Genomic DNA, 24,491 nt, shown 5'->3' with positions numbered 1-24,491 from the left:
CATTCCTACGGGTTTACTTGTACCCTTTTCCACCCTGCTCTATGTCCTGGAAGGCTGAGCTATATAGACTACATCAACTACCCTCTGGCTTCTGATAAGCGTCAGCCATCTGGGACCCTGCACAGGAGATTGGAGGGAAAGAGAGTAAGACAGGAATATTCATCCTGCCTCTCATTCTTCCTCCCTGTGAGGTCGCTGCAGTCTGGCTGCAGCCCCAACTCAAGGCCAGAACCTCAGTCAGACTGCCCTCTTTACACAGTTCTCTCTCTCCAGATTCCAGTAACCCTCTTCCCTTCAGGCCTGGGCACTGCCAAACCCTTGTGGTTTCCTACACCCTGCCCACAACTTTGCAAATAGTCCTGTTCATTATTAAATTGCCCAATTGGAATGTGCCATCTATTTCTGGCCAGAACCCTTAACACTCAGTCCGATTCATTTGAGTAACTACTATATGCCAAGGAAGAATAAAATGATAAATCAGTTAATACTCTCAAGGGGGCAGTCTGGGGAGTGGAGACAGCCACAGGAACAGAAGATTATATCACAGCTTGATAAAAATGAAGCAGAGAGGCATTGGATGGGGAGGTGGGTGAGTGGAGGCATAAAACAGAGGCAAGGGCAGATTCAGAGATGATGTCTTGGTGGAGATGGGGTCAGGAAAATTCAGAGGCAAGGATGTGAGTAGAGGGGTCAGGAGCTAGGTGAGAAGTTTACAGCCATGAAAATCAGGGCCTGTCAGGGTGTGAAAGGATGAGAGTGGAGGGTGAGGCTCGGCCAGACCATAGAAAGCCTTGTACTGCGGGGAGGGGTCCTTCTTTTCCATGTGCTTATTCTCCCTCTCCTTCTCTCTCCGCCAAGGGAAAAATAATGACACAGATGAAGTCTGCAGCTTCCTACTCTTAACCCTTAATCCTGCCCTACTATCAGGGCTTGACACCTACTTCCTTGGCTTAAAACCGGTATTTTCTGTTCAGAATCACTTCCATACACCACCTGCACATCCGAAGGTCTTTCAAAATGGCAACAAGACAATATGGTGCGCCGGTCCTTGGAGATGAGCTACAGGAGAGGGCTAGAAGTGAACGTTCCCAAACGCATTCTAGATGCCCTAACAGCCAGAGCCACGTTTTCTTTAACAGCAACAGACAACAGTCTAATGGAGAAGGGTAACAGTAATGCTGGAAAGAGGGCAGAGAGTGAAGCTTCACTTCACCAAAGTGGGGCTTTGGTCCAAATTAGTTTGTGTAGGTGGGCACTTTTAAAATCCATTATTTAGGGGCGCCTGGGTGGCTCAGTTGGTTAGGCGACTGCCTTCGGCTCAGGTCATGATCCTGGAGTCCCGGGATGGAGTCCGCATTGGGCTCCCTGCTCAGCGGGGAGCCTGCTTCTCCCTCTGACCCTCCCCCCTCTCATGTACTCTCTCTCTCTCTCATTCTCGCTCCCTCACATAAATAAATAAATCTTTTTAAAAAATTCATTATTTATCACACTATATAGGCAAATCTGGGGTCCAGGAGATGTCTGTCTTTCCTCTCTAAAGCACAAACTGCAAGGCGTTTCCTTGCCGGGTAGGGCCTCTTTGGCACCTTCCTGGCAGGGATTGAAGACTGCCAATCCTCAGGGTTGGGACTCAGGAGGCTCCGTTAATCAAAATCAACACACAATCCCGTCCTCTCTTCTCGGTAGCCCCACTGCCTTCATTATCCCACAAATAAGTAAAGACACGGGTGGAGTTCAAAGCAAGCGGTGGGTATGGAATCCAGCTCTCGTTCTGAACAACAAACTGGATCGGTTACCGGATGCCGGGCCAGGGGGCGGCCCCGAGCTTCCAGCCGGCTGGCGAGGAAGCCCCTCCTCCCGGGCGGAGGCAGCTCCCAGGAGTCGAAGCCCGCGTCCCGCCCCGGAGCCAGAGCCCTGAGGCCGCCGCCGCCGCCTGGCAGAGTTCGTGGGGCTGTCGCGGCGCGGAGTATGGGGCTCTGATGGCCATGGACGGCTACAAGGGCTTTCTGGGGCTGCTGGTGTCGGCGCTGCTCGTCGGCTTCCTGTCCGTGATCTTCACCCTCATCTGGGTCCTCCACTACCGGGAGGGACTCGGCTGGGATGGGACCACGCTCGAGTTTAACTGGCACCCGGTGCTCATGGTCACTGGCTTCGTCTTCATCCAGGGCATCGGTACTGGGCACCTCCTGGGAGGCAGCGGGGAGGGACGCGCCGGCCGGGGACCCGGACTGATCGCTCTCAGCCGAGTGGGGCCGACGTGGGCGAGCGAGGGGACGAGAGGGGCGCGCGAGGCGCGCGGGGCGGGGAGCCCAGACGGCGGAGCGCGGCGGCGGGACGGAGTCGGGGGCCGCGGGCGCGCAGACCCGTGACTCGGCCGACGTGGGCTAGCGGGCAGTGGCGGCCTTGGGGCGGCGCGCGGGGCCGGGGGATCGCCGCCAGACGCCTCGGGGCGGCGGCAGGGGGAGCGGCTGAGCACCGCTGCAGCCGGGCGGGTGGCCCGCTACGCCGGCCCCACTTGGTTAACTCTTTGCTGCGAGTGGCCGGGGCGCACTTGAGGCACTCCGGACACCAGAAGCGGAACGGAGGAGGAAGGCTGCAGTGCAGTGCGTCCCTAGCCCCTTAGCCCCGAAAATCGCCCCCTGTGGACGGAGCCTGCGCAATCACTGGCGCAGAGAGGCTCTTTAGGCGAGGCCTTTCTCTGAACTTTCTTCAGAGCTGCAGATTAGGAGAGAAAGGCAACGGGGAAAACGGTGGGGCGAGAATTTGTTCCTGTCCCAGCCTCAGTCCTGAGTGAAGGGGCCGCTCAGCCGGTGGCCAGGGTGAGTAAAGCATCAGCTCTTGTTTCACTCCTCCTAGAGCGTTCAGTTCAGTCCAGCCTCCAGGACTCAAAAGGGTGTTAGGCTTCCCTGCCTGGTCATTGGACAGACTTTAGCCCAACTTGTTTTTGTGGCTGGCGACCAGCGAAATTTCCCCGGCGGGCCTTCCTGTTGGGCGCTGGCCCCTGCGTCGGCCCGAGATGTCAGGTGGGGCCTGCGGCCCTCTGGCTCCCAGCAGAGCTTGTGCTTGAGACATCCCTGGGGTTTGCTGTGTCCACGTTTGGCCCGGACAAGCCAGCTCTGGGCCTGCACTCTCCGGGATGAGGCTGACCGGGAGGGAGGGTTCGGTTGATGGCAGATTTTGTTTTTGTTTTGGGATATAATCGACGTATAGCATTATATGTTTCATGTGTATAACATGTGTATTATATATATATATAGGATTTATAAATCGAAATGGTCACCACAGTAACTCTAATTAACATCCACCAGCTCACATAGCTACACATTTTTTTTCTTGTGATGAGAACTTTGGAGATGTACACTCTTAGCAATCTTTAAGTTCTACTTTATTAGCGACGGCTCAAATATACAGTATAATATTATTAATGTAGTCACCATGCTGTACCTTACATCCCCAGGAATTATTTTCTTACTGGAAGCTTGTACCTCTTGACCGTTTTCACACATTTTTGTCTGTGGGCCCCCTCCCCCCCAGTCTATGGCAGGTTTGTTTTTTTTTTAAGATTTTATTTATTTATTTGACAGAGAGCACAAGTAGGCAGAGTGGCAGGCAGAGGGAGAGGGAGAAGCAGGCTCCCCGCTGAGCAGGGAGCCCGATGCGGGGCTCGATGCGGGGCTCGATGCGGGGCTCGATCCCAGGACTCTGGGATCACGACCCGAGCCGAAGGCAGACCCTTAATGACTGAGCCACCCAGGCGCCCCTATGGCAGTTTTTATTGTGGTTGTGTAGTGCTGCTAAGTGTCCAGTTTCCTTCCTCTGCTGTTGAGCTGGAGGAAGCTCTAGCTAGTGGCGCAAGCGCCATTTATTTGTAGCCACTTTTCAAAAAGTGAAGTCAAGGCCTGGCAGATAAAGTATTTAGAAGGCGGTAGAAAGCGGTGGGGGGGGGAGGGGCTCAGAAAATAATGGAGAGAAGCATGAAGGCTTCAGAAAGAGGTCCCCACCGGCTGAAACCTCTAAGCCTTGTCTCTGAGCAGGTCGCCTTTTCTCCACCAATATCTGGCTCTCCAAAACAAACAAGGGAACAAAAGAGCTCCGGCCTCGTTCCCAAAGAAAAGATTTTTGTTTCCATGTAAAGCGTGTTTGGCAGCCTTCAGCAGGTGTGGCCAGCATCCTCCCACCCTGGGATACAGGGGCAGGCGTTGCTCATGCTTAGTTCACCTGGGGTGCGATGGGCATGGGGGTGTGAGGGCCATCAGCCAGCCAAGTTATTTTGTTATGTAAGTCCCAGTTATTTTGCCACTGACCGAAAATGAGAAAAACATATTCAAGTTCCAAAGTCGCTGTCACCAGAAATGCTCTTTCCCTCGTGGTGGAACCCTTAAGTGTGGCCAGAGCTGTCAACATCTTCTGTTTGCTCACAATAGTAGAAACAGTCTCTTCATCTCTCCCAACCAGCACTTCAGAGCCGCTCTTACTTTCCAGAGTCTTCTCATAATTGTGAGAGTAAGGGAAACACAGATGATATTAGTTGTTTCCTGACTGACTGACCAAAGAGGAGACAGTCACAAAACGGTCACTAACGTTTATTGAGTGCTTTCTGTATGCCCACTAAGTGCGTTCTTTCACAGGTATTTAAGAATAAACCAAGGCTATTATTGCTATAAACAATATACTTCCCCATCCCCTTCCAGTGGACCTGAGCAGGAACTGTCTATCTACATGAGGACACCATCTGGTGGCCCTGAAACGGTGCCCTCACTACATCCCATCACCAGGGAGACAGGCAACAGATGATTATTGAAAATAAAATTTTAGTTGGAAACTATTTGGGAATGGTTCTATTTTCACATATGGACACAGCCTGACTGGAACTGGGGAGATCTTCTCTTTTTGGTTTCTTTTCACGGTCTTGAGAGGAGCTCTGAAAAACATCTCAGGCCATCTGGCCTGTTTTTTCATAATGTGACTCCTAAAAGTAAATGTGGTCCGAGAAGATATTTGGAATAAAATAAACTAATAAAATCCTTATAACTTAAAAAAATAAAATAAAATAAACCAAGGCACTGAGCAATTAAGTACCTTACCCATGGAAGTAGTATGTTTTCAGTGGCCTTGTTTTCAAGGTTCATTTCTCTGCCTTTATGGCAATATGCTTACTTTCTGCAAAATATCCTTAAGAGAAGCAAAAAGCTTCATCTAAAATACACCTTGAAATTCTTTATTCGTGTTAGAGTCCATTAGAGTTTTCCTAAAAGGATTTCTAGTTTCTCTAAACTTTGGGCTTTTCTTAATCTGTTCATACTCACTTTTGGGCAAAAACATGTAAATGGAGGGGCACCTGGGTGGTCAGCCCATTAAGCGTCCGACTCTTGATTACGGCTCAGGTTGTGATCTCAGGGTTGTAACATCAAGCCCCACGTAGGGGAGCCTGCTTAAGATTCTCCTCTTGGCTTATTCGTTAAGTGTCTGCCTTCCCTTCAGGTCATGATCTCAGGGTCCTGGGATCGAGCCCCGCATCGGGCTCCCTGCTCCGCGGGAAGCCTGCTTCTCCCTTTCCTACTCCGCCTGCTTGTGTTCCTTCTCTTGCTGTGTCTCTCTGTAAAATAAATAAATAAAATCTTAAAAAAAAAAACAAAACACCAAAAACATGTAAATGAATATTTTGGAAATTTTCATCTGTTGCTTTTTATGCAAACCTTGTTTTCTTAAAGCTTAGTTACGGTATTTGTATTAGTTTTGGAATGTTTGTCCTGTCAACATTCTCCATCCTGTTTATTGTTTGGATTCCAGACTTGCAAAGCACTTTAATCAGATAATGCATTTAATTGACATAAACATAAGCTTTTTCCTACAGACAGGCACACGCATAGTAGTCCTCAGTTTTTACAAATCTCTGTGGGCCAGCACCTTCTCAGGTCCCGCAGCAGGAAGGCACCAGGAGGGAAGCACGCATTACAGACTAGCCATGTTAAAACGGGCTTTTTTACTGTGTGTAATTGTTTCAGGAAAGAAATTTTTAGGTTTTGCTGTTTCAGATCTCTAGTAATGAACAGGATGCAATTGAGTTTGTGATGCACAAATATTTAGAGATGAAGAAGGGAAGGCTAAATTACAGTTATTACTCTAGGCATAAAATGCCTTACAAATACAATACACAAACAGTAAACAGTACTTAAAACCATTTGAGAACAAGTGGGAGTCTTGTGAAACACCTTTGAGCAGTAAGCTCTGGAGTAAGCATAAAACTTACAAATTAAATGTCCGTGTGTGTATGGGGGCACACAGACACCTGCACACACAGTCTAGATAAATTTTGGGAAATACATGTATTCTAAAATGGAGCATAGCACACGATAGGATATCTAAAACTGAAATAAAATTTTAAACGAGTGGAATATCTAGTAAACGTGAATGAGGAAGAGTTTCAAGGAGAACTTTAGAAGAGGCTTTGTGCTTTTCTGAAAGGAATGTTTCCCAAGAAGTAAGTTCACTGCCAGGAAATCAGAGAAAGAGCCCTTGAAAAAAAGGCTACAGAAAAGATTGAAACAAATAAACCCCCTCAAAATGGCAGTTGACCTTTTAAAAGGTTCAGCAAGGTGGAATGTGTTATTTGGTAAAAGGTAGAAAATTCAAGTATATAAATTTGGTGAATAGAAGTCTCAGCAATTCTATACTCCTTCCTTTTCTACATGTAGAACTCTATTTACTGTATACACTGGAGGGAGAGAAATTGAATCGTCTAATGATCTCAAGTTGGCTTTGTGAGAGAATATAACTACATTTCAGTAACATTTAAAAGACTAAGAAAAAGAAATTGAGTGGTTCTTAAAAGGCAGTTGGCATATCCTATTAATGCATCTAAAAGTGACCACATTCCAAGTCCATTTAAGTGTATTTGAAAAGGCTCTTGGGGTAGAGCATGGCAAAGAAGACAGTGGAGAAAGTGCCCCAGATACCTACTCCAAAACCAGCCGTGGGGGCACCACTGATAATAAAACCTACCAATTTTAAGGAAAGGAAGGTTTTCACAAAGCATAAGGACCCAATTCAAGGCAACCCAAGACACATTTTTTGTTATAAATAAATGCACGCAGATCTCTTTGTAATGTAACTAATAAAAATATTTTAGAAATTATTATTTTGCTCACTGTTGTATATCTGGCACCTAAAAAAACACCTGGAACTAGCAGATGGTAGGCGAATAAATCGTTATTGAATGAAGGAGTGATTAGTTCTGTACCATCATTAAATTGTTAGTAACAAAATGCACTTTTACTCATCTGTGATGATAATGATAGCATCTAAAGTAAAAGTGCCCTCCCTTCCCCCTCAGTGATTATCCTGTTTAGCCAGTTTGGCAGCACTGATTTATTAGGGAAGAATGGGCATCATATTATATTGGAAATGCATCTTTACTCTAAAGGCCTCAGGCACATTCGAATGTTGCTGCCCAAGTACGAACTGTGCCTTCTCTTGCTTACATAAAGATATCAATTCTCCCTTTTTCCTTCTGCATCATTCACTTTCTCCCCACCGTTGGCTTATTTCCAACATGTTGTAATTTCTGTCGTCTTAAAACCAACCACACTCTTAACGACCCCCCTTCAGCTACTGTTTCAGTTCTCTGCTTGCCTTACCACAGAACTTTTTGGAAATTTTTGTCAACACCTGAAGTATTGACAAAAAAGTATCTCCAATTCCTCTCCCTCATTCTCTCTTGAACCCCCTCCAGTCAGGCTTTCACTCCACTGCTCCACCAAAATTGCTCTTTTTTTTTTATTAATTTTTAAAAAGATTTTATTATTTATTCGTCAGAAAGATAGAGAGAGAGCACAAGCAGGGTGAGCAGGAGAGGGAGAAGCAGGCTCCCCACTGAGCAGGGAGCCCCATGTCGGACTCGATTCCAGGACACTTTGATTGTGACCTGAGCCGAAGGCAGACGCTTAACCATCTGAGCCACCAGGCGTCCCCAGAATTGCTCTTACCATAGTTACCAGTGGCAAGCACGGAGCGAATTCCAGTGGTCTATTCTCAGCCCTCCATCTTGCCTGATCAGAAAGTAGCATTTGGTGTAACTGACCTCCCTGGGACACTTCCTTCACTTGGCTTCTAAGACACCCGGTGCTCTTGGCTCTACTCTCTTCACTGGCTGTGCCTTTCAGTGTCCTTTGCTGGTTCCTCTTCATCTCCCTGATCCTTTAAATTTACAGTGCCCAAAGCTCAGTCTTCTGACCACTTCTCCTTTCTTGAGGCACTCATACCCTTGGTGATCTCATCCAGTCTCGTGGCTTTAAACACTATCTATTTGCTGAATCTGATATTTATGTCTTTGGCGTGGACCTCTCCCCAGAACTCCAGACCCACATATCCATCTGTCTACTCAGACTCTCTGTTTGGATGTCAAATAGACATGTCCGAACCTCAACTCTCCATCTTCTTCACACCTCCAAAACCACTTGTCATACAGGTTCCCTGTCTCAGTAAATGGTAGTTTCATCCTTTTTGGACATTCATACAGTCATCCTGGATTCCTCTTTTCCTATCATACTTCTCATCCAATCCTTTAGAAAATTATATATACCCCAAACTCAAAATACAGTGTTATCCAGACTCTGACCATTGACTATTTTAGTTATTTATTCATTCATTGTCTGTCTTCTACTAGAATGTAAACTCCCTTCTCTGTTTTCTTCGCTGCTATATCCATGTGTGTAGAATGTTACCGAACATATAATCAGCATTCGATAAATATTAATGAAATGAAATTAATGAAAGTTTGGCCAGTCCTCTAAACCAGGGACCATACCGACAAGGATGGCTTATGAAGTAAATAGGAGAAGTGGTGTAGCACCCACCAGTGTCATCCTGTGTTCAACTAAACATTCAGATACACAAGGCTGCCAAGACCATACTGGGCACCAGCGGACTCAGAAGGATATAGGACAGGAACCAGAGCTTCCTGCCAGGGCAGTGTTTGCTATTCTTTTTCAACGGGCAACCTTTCTGCAATAGTTCACATAGCAACCATATATCCCTCCCTAAACCAGCCTCTCTCCAGGTGACAGTTCAGACATCAAGAGACAAGATCTGATTGGTGGGATCAGAGCTTAAGGTCCTCATGCCCCACAGGAGCCAGGACCTTTTGTAATGCTCTACAGACCTGGTCTCCAGTGTCCCTGCAGGGGATATTCAGTGAGTTGAACAGTAGCCCCCAAAAAGACATGTCCAACTCCTAATCTTACAGACCTGTGAATGTGACCGTAGTGTCTTTGCAGATGTAAAGTTAAGGATCTTAAGATGAGATCATCCCGATTTAGAGTGGGGCCTCAATCCAATGACTTGTGACTTTATAAAAGAAAAGACATGAAACACAGACACAGAGAGGGGAAGGCAATGTGAAGATGGTGGCAGAGATTGGAATGATGCGTCTACAAGCCAAGGAACACCAAGAGTTGCCAGCAGCAACCAGAAGCTAGCAGAGAAGTATGGACTGGATTCTGCCTCAAAGCCTCCAGAAGGAACCAGTCCTGCCAACACCTTGATTTTGGACTTCTGGCCTTCAGAACTGTGGGAGAATACATTTCTGTTGTTTGAAGCCACTCAGTTTTTGGTAATTTGTTATGGTAGACCTATGAAACCAACACAGGATATAACAGTTATCATTGCACTCTGGGAAGCCCAAAGATTGGCATTCTTATTAGGTATTTATAGATTTTTCATTGTTTCTCCCCGTTCATTGGGGGGTTATTTTCATTATAAATGGTGTTGCCTAATAACATTAGTGTCAAGCCACTGGTGTGTCTTTATTAGGACAGTTAACCAAAGGTCAGATCCTCTTGCAGCAGAAGGGAGGTGCCTTTTGTGTGTGTGTGTTGAGGGCGGAGGGGGGATTGTAAAGAATTGGAGAGGGCCTACTTTGGACAAAATAGGAAACCTCTTAGCTGCAGCGAATTGTGGCTGTATGGGGATGCCAGCCCAAAGTGGCTAGGGCTTCCCATTATCCCAGAGAATCCAGATTTTTAAAAAACTGGTTCAATCTAAAACCAGCCACAGAACCAGAACAAAACCCCCGAACATGGTGCTGATCAAACAAAACACATCTATGGACCAAATCCAGTCCATACCTTCCAGTTTACAAGTGACTTCTGCTAGAGCTTTCTATCTTGACTTTGTGGAATTTAAAATTTTTCCCTTAAAAAGTAGAACAATCTTCTCTTTTAAGAAATTAGACCAGAAATCTTTGTTTAACTACTTTTCTTCCTGTAGAAACTTTCTTAAAAGGCCAAAATAGGCTTTGAAATAACTGTACAGACTTGGGCTGTACTTTTCTAAGTTCATTCATTCATTCAGTTTTCATATATCATCCTATTTAATTAGCATACATTTATTAAGCACTTACTGTATGTCAGACACTGTGTAAAACAAATGAGTAAAATGTAGCCTTGCCTATAAGTTGTTCCCATTTGAGTTTGTTACAGCTGAGTTATGGTTTTCTTTTAGAAAACCTGAGCCCTAAGTATTTAAAGCTGGCTAGGATTTGAAGTTCAGTGCCTAATTTTAGAGATCAAATGCCTGACCAGGGTCAGACAAAGAGGTGATGTCAGAACCAGTTATAATATTTGTAATCTGTTATAATATTGATATGAGGCATAAGAAAATATAGCTGATGTTTCTAACAATGCAGGATTTCTGGATATTTATACATGTCTAGCAATTAATCGAATTTTTCTCTCTTCACACACTATTTGGTACCATCTAGCTGCCTTTGTGATAATTTCAGTCACTTCAAAGAGATGCTTAAGTGCCAGGATACTAAAACAAATCTTCCAAATCATCCAAATCCCTTCCTGCATTTTGATTCTTTAAAGGTTTTCAGTTACATGATATTCATGTGGTGAGACAGTTTGAATACACAGGCATGTTTCAAAACTTAAGATTCTTCTTCTTTTTTTTTTTTTTTCCAGGGACAGGTAGATTTTATTGGACTGGGATACACCGGGGACCCTCGCCCATGGCAGAGAGTGGGGGTCAGATTGAAGATAAAAATCCGATGGTCACTTGTGGTAGAACCACAAATTCTGACTGTGCTGGATGAAGGGGAGCAGAGGACCAGGTTGGCTGGTCGCTGCCAAGCCCGACTTTCCTGTTGGCCTACCGGGAGGCGGGCGCTCAGGGGGGTCGCAGCGGGCGGTGCCATGGGGGAAGCCCGCCCGCGTCGCTGCTGCCCGGTTCTCGGCGTGCCGGGTTCTCGGCGTCCCCGGCCATCCAGCCCCGGGTGCTCCGCGAGCGCAGTGCGGGCGGCCTGAACTCTCAGGCCGCGGTGCTTCAGAGTTCAGTCTCTTTGAGAGCCACTGCAGGAATCTTTCCAAGATTATTTTAAAAGGGTTCTCTGCTTTTACCTTTAAACTTGAGGTCTTTGGGCGCCTGGGTGGTTCAGTCCTTAAGCGTCTGCTTTCGGCGTGGGTCATGATCTCAGTGTCCTGGGATAGAGTCCCACGTCGGGCTCCGTGCTCAGCGGGGAGTCTGCTTCTCCCTCTCCCTCTGCCACTCCCCCTGCTTGTGCTCTCTCTCTCTGTCAAATAATCTTTAAAAAAAAAAAAAATAAACTTGAGGTCTTTGGATACAGTCTGGTACATTTTTGGGTGCACGGAGAAATGAGTTGATAATATTGCTGAGAACGTATACTGAGGATGTCAAAATAATACTTTATTCAAAGAGTTAAAAGTGTAATGGGTACCCCATATTTAAGTAGAATTTATAAGTGTCTTAAAGTACAGTGTACTTCAAACAATAACTTACTGTTTTGGGGGGTTCACTTAAAGCTTATGTAAAGCTGTTTAGTGGGCACGAGTGTAGAGTACCTTGTTCCTTACTTGAAAGGACCATTCGGTCTTATATGAGCTAACCCTTGGATCAGCAGTACAGATTGTCTTGAGTTTTTGATTCGTGCATTTTAAAAGAGGATCTGCTCATTTGCTGGGGTCTGCTCATTTGCTGGGGAATACTGAATAAATTACTGTGCTTTATTAAATTTATTTATTCAACATACACTTAATGAGTTCCCCCTGTGTGCCAGGCTGTGTGCTAAATGCTGAGATATGGCAAGGAACAAAATAGACATGCTCCTACCTTCATGAATCATAAGATTTAAACACAGAAGGACTAGAGTCAAATTGTTTTCTATGTTTGGGGACATTTCTCCTTCCAAGTGCCCCTCTCTCCACATACCCTTTGACAGATTCTAAATTTGCATTGCCTGCATGTAGACAAACCTGCATATAGATAGTTCTGTAATGGTATATGGATCGAAAGCTGGTGTCAAACTAGAGATTACATCTTAGTACATATTTTCACATATTCCTGAACTGATTAGGCAGTGGGGAGCTGAGAAATTTTCTAATAAATAAATTCAAGTTACTGTATTTTCACTTTCATTTGTCCAAAAAATAATTAAACACAGGTGTTGATTTCCTTTTTCCTTTCCTTTTCTTTCTTTCTTTCTTTCTTTCTTTCTTTCTTTCTTTCTTTCTTTCTTTCTTTCTTTCTTTCTTTCTTTCTTTTTTCTTCCTTGCTTTCTTTTTAAGTTTATCACAACAGCATATTCCACTACCAATATTTTTTCTTTTATAAAGATTTAACATGTATTTCTCGATATATGTGTTCATGTTTTCCTTCATTTTCTGAGGGAAAATGGTCTTGCCAACTAGGGCCTCTAACAGAAAACCCTTGTTTCAGTTACAAGTAGCTGTTTGATGCCATTTCCCCTCCTCATGGGCTCATGAGACCTTTTTCTTCCTTCTCGCTGAACCTCAGGAATGGTGTCTAGGTAAATGCCAAGCCAAAGAAGCAAGAAATATTTAAATTCCGCTCTCCAGGCAGTTTTTATAGCTGTTGAGAGTAGCTTCTTGTTTAAGAAATGTGGTTTGATTTGTTAAGATTGCCCTTTTCTCCTGAAGTCCACCATAGTTTGGTTACTTATACATTTTTAAAAACATGTAAACACCGTATGCAAATGCAGCATTTTGCAGTTATCCTTCATTTACCTAGAGAGCATTCTGATGATAGTCAACTATGTAGCAGAACTTCTATATAGCCAGGATAGGCAGAAAACTCCGTGCCTCACTCACATGAGAGCCTCTCCAATTTCCACAGGCTGCCTACTTAGTAGAGATTAATTCGATATTAGGTTTGTGAGTTTACAAAGATGTTGGTTTAACTTTAAAACAGTTAGGAACCCTTTCAATCATACAGAAAGTAACATAACAGATCCCCATGTGTTCATCACCCTGATTTAACAGATGTTCTGATTTTTGCCAACATAAAGATTTATAAACTAGAACTTAAATCTGGTAGGAATAAAAGATAATACAGGATGATGGAGGGAAGGTAAGCACCCTAACCTGAGGAAGAAACTAAAAAAGGAGATTGAAGAACTCTAAACTAGACCCAGGGACTGAAAAACCTTAATTGCCTGGGCTCATGTGAATCAGAAGCAAGCCCCTCTCCTGCCTGAGGCCCCTAAGGGCTATCTCCTCTGGTAATAGGACAGTATGTTTTATTGGTAATCCCAAATCCACAGTAAAAGATTGACTTGTGTTCCATTCATGCTACTCCTGCTGGAGAAGGAAAGCTAGTGTGCAACCAATCTAAAATCATTTGAGTAAATGTGAAAGGTTTAAAAATCCAGTTTTAACACTTAAACGGGAAAGATTTTAGTTTTATCACGTTCCTCTGTGATGCCTGTATTATTTAGAAGAGTAAAAATTCTTCGCTGAACATTTTTTTAGGTAAATATTTTATTGAAGAACCACATACATGCAGAAAAATACCTAAATCATAAGTTACATGTTTTCATAACATGAACACACTCACGTACCCAATCATGAAACAACATCCCAGGCATCCGAGAATTTTCCTGGTAACCATTGTAACTTCTCTCAGTCATGACAATTACTCCTGATTTCTAATATCAGAGGTTAGTTTTGACTTTGGAAAAATTTAATATAACAGGATCCAGATTGGGGAGAAAAAGCTGTTGTGATTTATTGTTCATAATTTGCTTTTCAAGCAAAATATTCCAAGTATTCCTTTTTTATATGTAGATGTTCAAGTTCCCTCGTCTAAGATGAGGGCAGTGCCTCGGTGATAGGATGATGATGATGATGATGATGACGACAATAATATTAATTTTAAAACACTAAGATTAAGCAAGCTACTTAGCCTCTCTGTTCCTTAGCTTCCTCCTCTATATAATGGTCATGGTAATAGTAACCGTACCTTCCTCACAGAGTTGAGGTTAAGAATTATAATGTAAATGTAAACATGTGGAGCACTTAGCAGGATGCCTCCTATCTAGCAAGGGCTCCGCTGTGTGTGTGTGTGTGTGTGTGTGTGTGTGTGTGTGTGTGTGTAATAAATGAGGTTAACCCAGATGGTGAGATGTATTATTAGATTTTCATATTATCCACATTTTTATTTTACTACTGCCTGATCACACAGATTGCAAAAGGCTCTACTGTGTGGATGAAAGGTTACAAAGTCATTGGGTAAAGAGGCATTTGCTTTTCTTGATAACTAGAAAATCATCTATGGTGTGCCACTGAATCAGAGGAGAAAAAGCATAAGGAGGGGAAACCATGTGTTTGAATTGACTTCATTTTTTTTCCTAGACTTTGATCAGCGTGCAGAAAGTGTTTTATATTCATCTTAAAAATACTTATGGGTCACATACACAAATAAAACTAATGAAATCTGATTTAGGTCAGTGGATTATATTGACGTCAATTTCCTGGTTGTGATATTGTACTATGATTATATGTAAGATGTTACCATTGGTAACACCAAATATTATCAGCTATGTGAAGAGTATATGGGCTCTCTCTGTATTATTTCTTAGAATTGCATGTAAATCTACAATTATCTCAAAATAAGAGTTAAAAAAAACATGCTTATGGATCTACATACTTTGAGCCCAGGCCTGTCCTATGCTCAGGTACAAGGAAAAACAGAAAAACACATTCCTGCCCTCAGAGAGGATAAAGTAGGGATGAGAACGGACTTTGAACTAGCTTTTAAAAGTACAGGGGCACCTGGGTGGCTCAGTCAGTTAAGCATCTGCCTTCGGCTCAGGTCATGATCTCAGAGTCCTGGGATCGAGTACCGAGTTTTGGGCTCCCTGCTCAATGGGGAGTCTGCTTCTCCCTCTCCCTCCGCCCCTCCCCCCACTCATGCTCTCTCTCTCTCAAATAAATAAATACAATCTTAAAAAAAAGTTCCAATTGACTCTGGAACAGCATGGGTTTGAACCATAGTACAGGTCCACATACAGGTGGATTTTTTTGATAAACACACTCTACTGTAAATGTTTTTCCTTATGATTTTCTCAACATTTTCTTTTCTCTAGCTTATTTCATTCTAAGAATACAGTATATAATACATATAACATACAAAATATGTGTTAATCAACTGTTTATGTTATGGGTAAGGTTTCCAGTCAACAGTAGGCTATTAGTAATTAAATTTTGGAAGAGTCAAAAGTTATATGCAGATTTTCAACTGTGTGTAGGTCATTACCCCTAACTTTGCTCAATGGTCAAGTGGTATAACCTTGTTTAGGGATCAACTGGTCTACCTGGTTGCACTAAATGGCTTGAAAAGATTCACTGAATATAGAAATGATTATCCAAAAAGTCTCTGTGTCCTCAAGGAAATATAGCCAGTCAACATTTATAAGATATCCATATATGCACTAAAATTAGTAAGTAGCAATCCTTCAGACTTTGGATTAGATGAAAAGAATGTGTCTTAATGGTGAGGGCTGTCAGGTGTTGTGAAATGGAGCCAAAGGACAGGAAAATTGGCATCTTGTGCTGAAAGCTTTAAAGAGGCTGAATTCACATCTGTCTTTGTAGGTTTATATGTGTTTCTGCCTGAGACTAGATTAGATAGTCTCATACATTTTTGTGATCCTATGAAGTTCTATATTTTTAAATTATAAATGTCTTTAGTGGGAATGTGCTCTTTTTTTTCTTACTGGAACTAAGCAATATACAGGATACACTGCTGATATAATGGAATCCATCTTCCAAGGAAATATTCTTCAACCTTTTTCAACCTGCCATACATTTTCAGATCTCTAAATTTTCCCTGACACGGACCAGAGGGGTGGGAATGAGGGTGGGTAGTGGCAGGATATTGTCTTCAGAACAAAAATTAATTGCATGCTGGTTAAGGTGACCATATAATTTGTTGCTTAAACCAGGACAATTTTTAAAAAAATGCTTTCAAAAATGTTTTTGTTGAAGTTTAATCTACATGCAAAAAAGTGTACATATAATGTATAGCTTGATGAATCTTCCCTCAGTGAATATTTATGTAACCAGCACCCAGACTGAGAAACAGAATATTAGCAGGAAGCTAGAAATCCCTTTATGTTCCTTTCCAGTTACTATACTCTTTCCTCACAAGGGTAACAACTAACCTGACTTTTCTTATTGCAGAGATGAGTTTTGCTTGCTTTTATACTTCGTATAAATTGAATCCATACAGCATATACTTGTTTATGTCTCGTTTCTTGGCATCGACATTATAGGTTGATCCATATCGTTGGGTGAAGTTCTAGTTATAGATTATTCATTCTCTTTGTTGTATATTATTCTATGGTGTGAATATATCACAATTTATTTATTCATTCTATTAATGATGGGCATTTGGGGAGTTTCTAGTTTTTGGCCACTACAAATGGTGCTGCTAATAATATTCTAGCATGGGTTTGAACCATAGTACAGGTCCACATACAGGTGGATTTTTTTTTGGATAATTTTTTTGGATAATTTTTGGATAATATTCTAGTGCGTGTCTTTTGGTGAACATATGTACATATTCCTTTGGAGCATATACCCAGGAGTAGAATTGTTGGATCATAAGTTACACATAAGTTTAGCTTGAATAAATGCTGCTGGTTTTCCAGAGTGTTTGTTCTCATTTAATCTCCTATGGTAGAACATGAGAGCTCTGATTGCTTTACATCCTCTCCAATACTTGGCATTTTTCATGTTTAGCTATTCCGATATATGGTAGACATATTCTCATTTGATTTTAATTTGCATTTCTCTGTTGACTAATGAAGTTGATATTTTGCTTATGTTTCTCTCTCTATTTTTGGATATACTTTTTGGTAAAATACTGGGATATATTCTTTTGTCTATTTAAAACTTGGTGCATATTTTTCTATTCCTTAATCTGTCTTTTCTTATCAAACTAAGACACACACAAAAAACAGGTCATAAGATTAATAATTTAGTTTTGGATTTGCTGAGCTTGAGATATATGGAGGCATCTATATAGCGATGTCAAGAAGTTGTTGAATTATATGGGTCTGGAGTTCAGAAGAAAGTTCTGGGCTGGAGATATGAATTTTGGAGTCCCTGCCATGTAGGTGGCATCTCAGTGAAAGAGTGAATGAGGTCACCCACAGAGAAAAAGTCTTAGAACTGAGCCTGAGAGCTACCAGGGTTTGTTCATAAGTTGGGAGTAATGAAGATGCTGGCAAAAGAGCCCAAGAATGAACTCATGAGAGCCAGGGAAGAGGGGAGAACCAGAAGCCAAGTGAAAAGGATTTCATGGAAGGGAGTGTTCAGTGTGTCAAAGTGTTCAACTTGTGTTGATTAAAAATAACACCACATTCTGTCCCCTTTCGTCTCTTTCTAGCCATCATCGTATACAGACTGCCATGGACCTGGAAATGCAGCAAGCTCCTGATGAAGTCCATCCATGCAGGGTTACACACCGTTGCTGCCATTCTCGTAATTATTGCTCTGGTGTCCGTTTTTGATTTCCACAATGCCTTGAGTATCCCCAACATGTACAGTCTACACAGCTGGGTCGGGCTGACGGTTGTCATACTCTACATCTTACAGGTCAGTGTCTTGGTGTATTTATAAACACATTATAAAAAGTACAACAGTTCAGATACCATAGATGTTTTCTATACATTCATATTTCTTGGAAATCGTCTTCTCATTCCCCCACTTGGCTCTGCTCCATTTTGTTTCCATTGTAGGTATTGTTCCCTGAGGGGCCACCAGAACTGCAGAATTCACAGTCTTTAAGCTTGAGTGTGAGATTTTAGATATGGACAGATCTGTGTAGGGAAACTGCCATGTGCAGTTCCATGTGCTAAATAAATAAGCATAGGCAAGAGCTACAGATTTTTTCCCCATATTCTCTATCACTTCTATTTTCTAACTTTATGAATGAAAACATGAATTTTACTTCTTTGTTAGATTTTGAAGGCTCAGTGGTTAATTTAATTTTCCCCTTTCCTCATTTAGTAAAAACACATACTTTTGGAAGCACTGTATTTAAACATAAGCTGGAGTGTGATATGGAGTGTGATAGGGATTTGGCTATTCTAGGTCACTGAAGTAAAAGGTTAATTTTAAAAGTCTTTTTGGTGTAACCACTTTGTTGAAAAATCTTTGTCAACTATGTCAATTCATTTTCCTTGCTTAGTGCAGTATATATCCAGCTACCTAATTGGGATATCAATGTAAACTTTAGTTTTCTGTGAACATAGGAGAAGAAACTGGAGTGAATCCATAAAACCCCAAGGCGCATCTTTTTTTTTTTTTAAGATTTATTTATTTATTTGAGAGAGAGAGAGCACGCGAGCATGGGGGGGAGGGCAGAAGAAAAGGGAGAGAGATTCTCAAGCAGACTCCATGCTGAGCACAGAGCTCGACATGGGGCTCAATCTCACGACCCTGAGATCATAACCTGAGTCAAAACCAAGAGTCTGACTCTCAGCTGACTGCGCCACCCAGGCACCACTCCCAACAAGGCATATCTTAAAATATATGAATGTATGACCTCTTAGAAAAAGACCTCTTACCAGGTATCTGTCATTTCTCTTTTTAAAGAAAGGCTTTTAAAGCCTTAAGGCTTCTTGAATTTTAATTAAATAAAAGTTAATGTATGTATGGACACTATTGATTATTTAAGTTTGCATTACCATGACTGGAGGTAAGAATTAGAGAATGGAAAGGGGCCAGACAGGATGGGAGCACAGAGAAAAGCCTGGATCAAACATGATCTTACTGATAAGAAGGAATAAGAAAAATATCTCAAATTGGATAGCTGAGCCTAGCTCAGACCTCCTGTCCTCAAGGCTGATTTTCCCTCAGTGTTCTCTTCTGGGAGGCAGCTTTTTTCTCCCCCAGCAGCTAGTGGGTCCTCCCAGACAGTAGGATGGCAAGAGCAGAGGCCACTGAGATGCTGCCTGTTGCTTTGGGGACCCCCTTGGCTTCCTGGCATCTCTTCAGAACTTTTCTCCGCTCCGTGTTCTGCTTTCAGCCGTCCGTTCCCCTCACTTTGTCTCACTTCTTCTGCACCACTTCAGGATGCGGAACACAGGAGAGGGAGCGCTGTGTGAAGCATTCTGCCTATCTCCCCTAGTCCATGGGAGATGGCCTTTGCCGGTGCTGAGGATGTGCAAGTTACACAGCCAGAGGCAGAGCTGGGACTCAGGCCCAAGTCCGGGGCCCTCCCCACAAGCACTTAGTTCTGCTGTTCCCACGATGTCCCCATGATCACTCAGCTAGCCTTTGAGCATCCTCAGCTGGAGGGTGTATCTCTGAGGAACAGAATGGAAACCACCCAAAAGCTATGTAGCTTCCCTGTGAGAGGGTTCTGTGGTTCTGAGTGCAGTAATTAAAACGAACTAGATAAAATACCGTTACTGAGTCATGTGATTATATAGAGCTGTCCAGATAATCCAAAATTATCTCCCAATCATAAGATCCATAAACTAATTACATTTACAAAGTGTCTTTTGCCATGTAACATAACATATTCATAGCTTTCAGGGATTAGGGTGTGAATATCTTTGCAGGCGTAGGGGGCAGCATGATTCAGCCTCCCACAACTATGAATAAAAAATAGAAGAAATTGTAAGTGAAATGAAAATCTGGTTCTTTAAAAAAAAAAAATAGATAAACCATTGCAAACCTGATTGAGAAAAAACAAAATATACAACCTTCAGAATAAGAAAGAAATATAATCATAGATACAAATAATATTTTGAAATTTGGACAGATTATTAAATTTTAATATACAGTAATATGCTTAAAAATCTTAAAGAAAGAAAAAAGGACTATTTTCTTGCCAAATGTAAACTACCAGATTTGATCCAAGAGGAATTAGAAAACCTAAACTGGCCAATAATATTAGACGAAATTGGTAAGGTTGTTTGAAATCTATCACTAAAAAAGGCATTGGGTCCTTACTGTTTTATACCTTTGACCGTCTAGGAACGGGTACTTTCAACTATTCCAGTACACTGAGAGAAAACAAACTCTTCTTAGATGTGGCCCCGTTGTGCATTCCATACTCCCACACCTAAGATGGCGGCTTGGATAACAAACACCTTTACTAACATCCAACAGCAAACACCAACTTAAACTGTGAAATACTGAAGACATTTCTATTAAATTAATAAGACATTGGCACTTGCTTCCTTTGTCATTCAACTTTATTTTAGCGGTTTTAGCTACAAGATAATGAAAAAAATCTGTATAAATAATAGAGAATTTGTGACTTTTTTTTGGTTTGCAGATCATGTAATGTATGTCTAGTAACCCAAGAGATGGCTAGAGTAATAAGACCATTTGGAAAGGTGGCTGGATATAAGATAGCCATTCATAATTCAATAACTTTTGCCTAAACTGGAAATAACCACTTAGAATAAGAAGTAGAATTCATTTATAATATGGATATAAAATTATAAAATACCTAGGAATAAATTGAACAATGAGGGTGTAAAACCTATATGTAGAATATGTAAGATACGGGGGCGCCTGGGTGCCTCAGATGGTTAAGTGTCTGCCTTTGGGGTCCTGGGATCGAGTCCTGCATCAGGCTCATTGCTCAGCAGGGAGTCTGCTTCTCCCTCTCTCTCTGCCCCTCCCCCTTGCTTGTGCTCTCTCTGTCTCTCTCTCAAATGAATAAATAAAATCTTAGAAAAAAAAAAGAACATGTAAAATACTATAAAATCTTATTGAGAAAACGTGGTATAATTAGAGAGATACCATGTTACTAAAAGAGAAAAATTAATATAGAAATATCTTTCCCTCTTCAACCATATTTATTTTTAATATAATTCTAATTTTAAGCCCGATGGGAGTCTTAAACTTGCAGAGCAAATATCCAAGGATAATCAAAAAAATTTTGAAAAAGAAGCAAAGGGAAACCTGCCTTATTCAAAACAAGTTATTAAAACAAAAGTAAACAAATTATAGTCATGGAAAGAACAGAGAGGACAGAAACAGTCCAAGTATGTATGAGAACTTTTTCTATGACACTATGGTATTTCAATTTAGTGGAGAAAGAATTTTGCTTATTTAATAAATGCTACCATCATAATTGGTTATCCATTTGGAAGAAACCAAATAAATAAGCAAAAGGACTCTGTATATAACACAAAAGAAAAAAGATTCCAGATAGATTAACGTTTTAAATATTAAAAAAACAAAGCCAATGAAAAGAGAAAAAGAAAACTAAGAAGCATATAATCTGTATAATCTGAGGTTGGGGAGTCCATAGGGTTGACAAGAAATCACAAGTCATAAAGGAAAAGAAAGACATATTTGATTACATAAATTTTTAAAAAAAATTATATGGGGCAAATATACCAAAGTCAACAGAAACTGCACCAGGGGATATGGGGAATAATCATGTCATGTGTTAAGGGTTAATGCATTTAATATATAAAACAACTCCTTTTTTTTTTTTTTTTTAAGATTTTATTTATTTGTCAGAGAGAGAGAGAGGGAGAGCACAAGCAGGGGGAGTGGCAGGCGGAGGGAGAAGCAGACTCCCCGCTGAGCAAGGAGCCCGATGTGGGACTCGATCCCAGGACTGGGATCATGACCTGAGCCGAAGACTCAATCGACTGAGCCACCCAGGTGTCCCTAATTTATAAAACAACCCCTAAAAATTAGTGATAAAAAGGCAACCTCATAGAAAAATAAACAAAATTTGAATAGGCATGTCAAAGAAGAAAAACTTAAATCACCAATAAGCATATGATAAGATGTCCAACCTCACTAAGAAGTTAGGAAAATGTGAGGACAACAATAAAATGTCATTTTCCCCCACAAGACTATCACAACAACAGTGGTGACGTTCCTTGCTGCCAAGGGTGTGAGGTAAAGGGTGCTTTCCACTTCTGCTTTTCCATTGCTGGTAGGAAAATGCATTGTTAACAAATTTTAGGGAAGTAGTTTGTTACTATCTACTAAAATTTTTTAAAAAATATGGTTACCCTTAACCTAGCAATCCCACATTCGGAGAGAGCGGAAGTAAAATACTGTAACATAAGGAACTCTAAAAAGGATTTTTTAGTGCGGCACTGTTTGTGCAGGCAGGAAACGGGAAGCAATCTAAATGCCCATCAATAGGGAATGGTTAAATAATCTGTGGTAAATCGATGGTGGATATTATAAAGGTATTACAAGTAGCTCTGTCTACTGACCAAGAGTGAAATCATGATATGCTCTTCAGTATAAAAAATACTGAAGAGTAATAGGTATAGTAAAATGTCATTTTAAAAAAAGGAAAGAGAGAAAGAAAAAAAGCATATATGTGTTGATGTGTAAAGAAAGGTGTGAGAGAGTATACCAAACGACTACTATTGTGGGAGTGGGTAGGATTCGTTGGGGGGTTATTTTTAAATGTATCTTGTTTGACTTGCTTAAACATGTAGCTCTTTTGTTTTAAATATAAGTAAATCATATGTTACATAAAATCATATAGTTTTTTTAAAGATTTTATTTATTTATTTGAGAGAGAGGAAGAAAGCACAAGTTAGGGGTGGGGCAGAGGGAGAGGGAGAAGCAGGCTCCCCGCGGAGCAGGGAGCCCGATGCGGGGCTCGATCCCAGGACCCTGGGATCATGACTTGAGCCGAAGGCAGACGCTCAACCGACTGCCACCCAGGCGCCCCTACATAGTTTTCTAAAACTAAACAAGCAAATGGGCGTCCCCTCACCACAGCTGGGAGTACACACGTTGTGCTTGGTGCCCGCGGTTGTTCAGGAACCAGGTGAACGGTGTCCTGTCAGGGCAAGAGGACTACATTCCAGCTTTATTCCTTCGTTGCATAACGGCTGTTGTCAAGCTATTTGCATTGCTTCTCCCTAGAAGTGACGGAACAGATCACCCAGGTGTAATGACACGAAAGAACATTTCCTTTCCCAGAGGAAAGAAACCAATTCCAAGCTTGCTTTCTTCGCTTTTGATAGGCGCTACGCTCCCTCCTTATGATTTACAAAGAGTCCTGCCTCCATACTCTTAGTTGTAAAAATTCATGAGCCACAAAAATATGCTTCGACAGAGACATGCTTCTGTCAGATTTCTTAAGTCAAAAGTGCAAAGGGGAAGCAGTTTCTCTGACTCAAGAAGAGTTCTCGGTGGAGGTTCCCGGAGCTGCCACTTGCTGGCGGAGAACAGGAAGCCCCACTTCCCGGGAGCGTAGCTGCTGTCTTTGTGCCGGCTTCCATGGCCCCGGCTGCCTGCCCTTGGGTCCCCAGGCTTACCCGCGTGCGGGCCGTTCGCCGAGACTGTGAGGCTGGTTTGCACGCCCCGCCCCCCGGGAACCCTTCAAGAAGCAATCCTGCCGCCGAGTGTGAAGAGCGCGGGAGAGACCGTCAAGTTCGGATCCTCTCACCTTAGCGCTGTTGGGGGTTAGCGGAGCTTCCGTGTCAGCATTTTTTCTGCCAAGTGAAGCCAGTGTCCAGGTGATTTCAGTAAGTAAAGAGCGAGGCAAGCAACAAAGGCTACAGCCAGGAAAGGCCGAAAGGTCTTCCTCCTTCCTCATGTTTACCGATGGATCGTAAAGCATTTCAAGTGCAGAATTCTTTCCGACTTGTGACATCTAGCCTCTGAGGCATTTTTAAACAATAACGAACTATCAGAGGTCCAAAGTGAACTCTCACTGGGCTGTGTTCTCTGCATATCACCTATCCTTCCCTCAGCTAGGTGGCTCCTAAGATCCTTGAGCCTACCGCCCCAAAAAAGAGGGCCCACCTTTCCTGAGTCCATAGATTAAACTGTGTAAAAATGTGTTTGGGTCTGCTTGTATCTTAAGTGCTCTCTTGACTGAGGCACTCGGACTGGGGGTTGGACCAGGCCGGATCATCTGATCTGCTGCCTGCCCCCTGCCCAATTCCACAGCCCCGAAAACAGGATCACAGGAATGATTCCTCTGCAAAGCAGAGATCCTTTATTTACCCTTTTGAAGAGGAAATTAAGCTGAAATTTCTTTATGACACTCTCCTCCCAAATTTTGCTGACATATATTTTCGTATTCTTTCTTTTCATCTCTCTGAGGTGTTCCTTCTCTCTGCTTCCAAGGCATCCTCTTAGAGTAGTTTTCAAAGTCTGGGCCAGGGAGCCCTGAACGGGGTGGCGGGGGGTGTGTGTGTGTGTGGCAGG

The 24,491-nt window shown here is 42.4% G+C and overlaps 1 protein-coding gene across 1 annotated transcript in view; it reads left to right on the top strand.

Moving 5' to 3' along the window:
* The first annotated feature begins 1,863 nt into the window (after positions 1-1,863).
* The window catches only part of LOC116634724 (cytochrome b reductase 1), a 33,913-nt gene continuing 11,285 nt past the window's right edge, over positions 1,864-24,491 (top strand). Inside the window, exons 1-2 of the mRNA XM_032408268.1 lie at positions 1,864-2,172; positions 17,710-17,918. Of these exons, the coding sequence (XP_032264159.1) occupies positions 1,980-2,172; positions 17,710-17,918 (402 nt within the window). The 5' untranslated portion in view covers positions 1,864-1,979. The remainder of the gene's footprint in view (positions 2,173-17,709; positions 17,919-24,491) is intronic.

Source organism: Phoca vitulina, unplaced genomic scaffold (assembly GCF_004348235.1).
Source record: "Phoca vitulina isolate PV1807 unplaced genomic scaffold, GSC_HSeal_1.0 scaffold1, whole genome shotgun sequence".
Taxonomy (NCBI): domain Eukaryota; kingdom Metazoa; phylum Chordata; class Mammalia; order Carnivora; family Phocidae; genus Phoca; species Phoca vitulina.
Note: the sequence above shows the minus strand (reverse complement) of the source record. Positions and strands in the feature narration are given on the sequence as shown.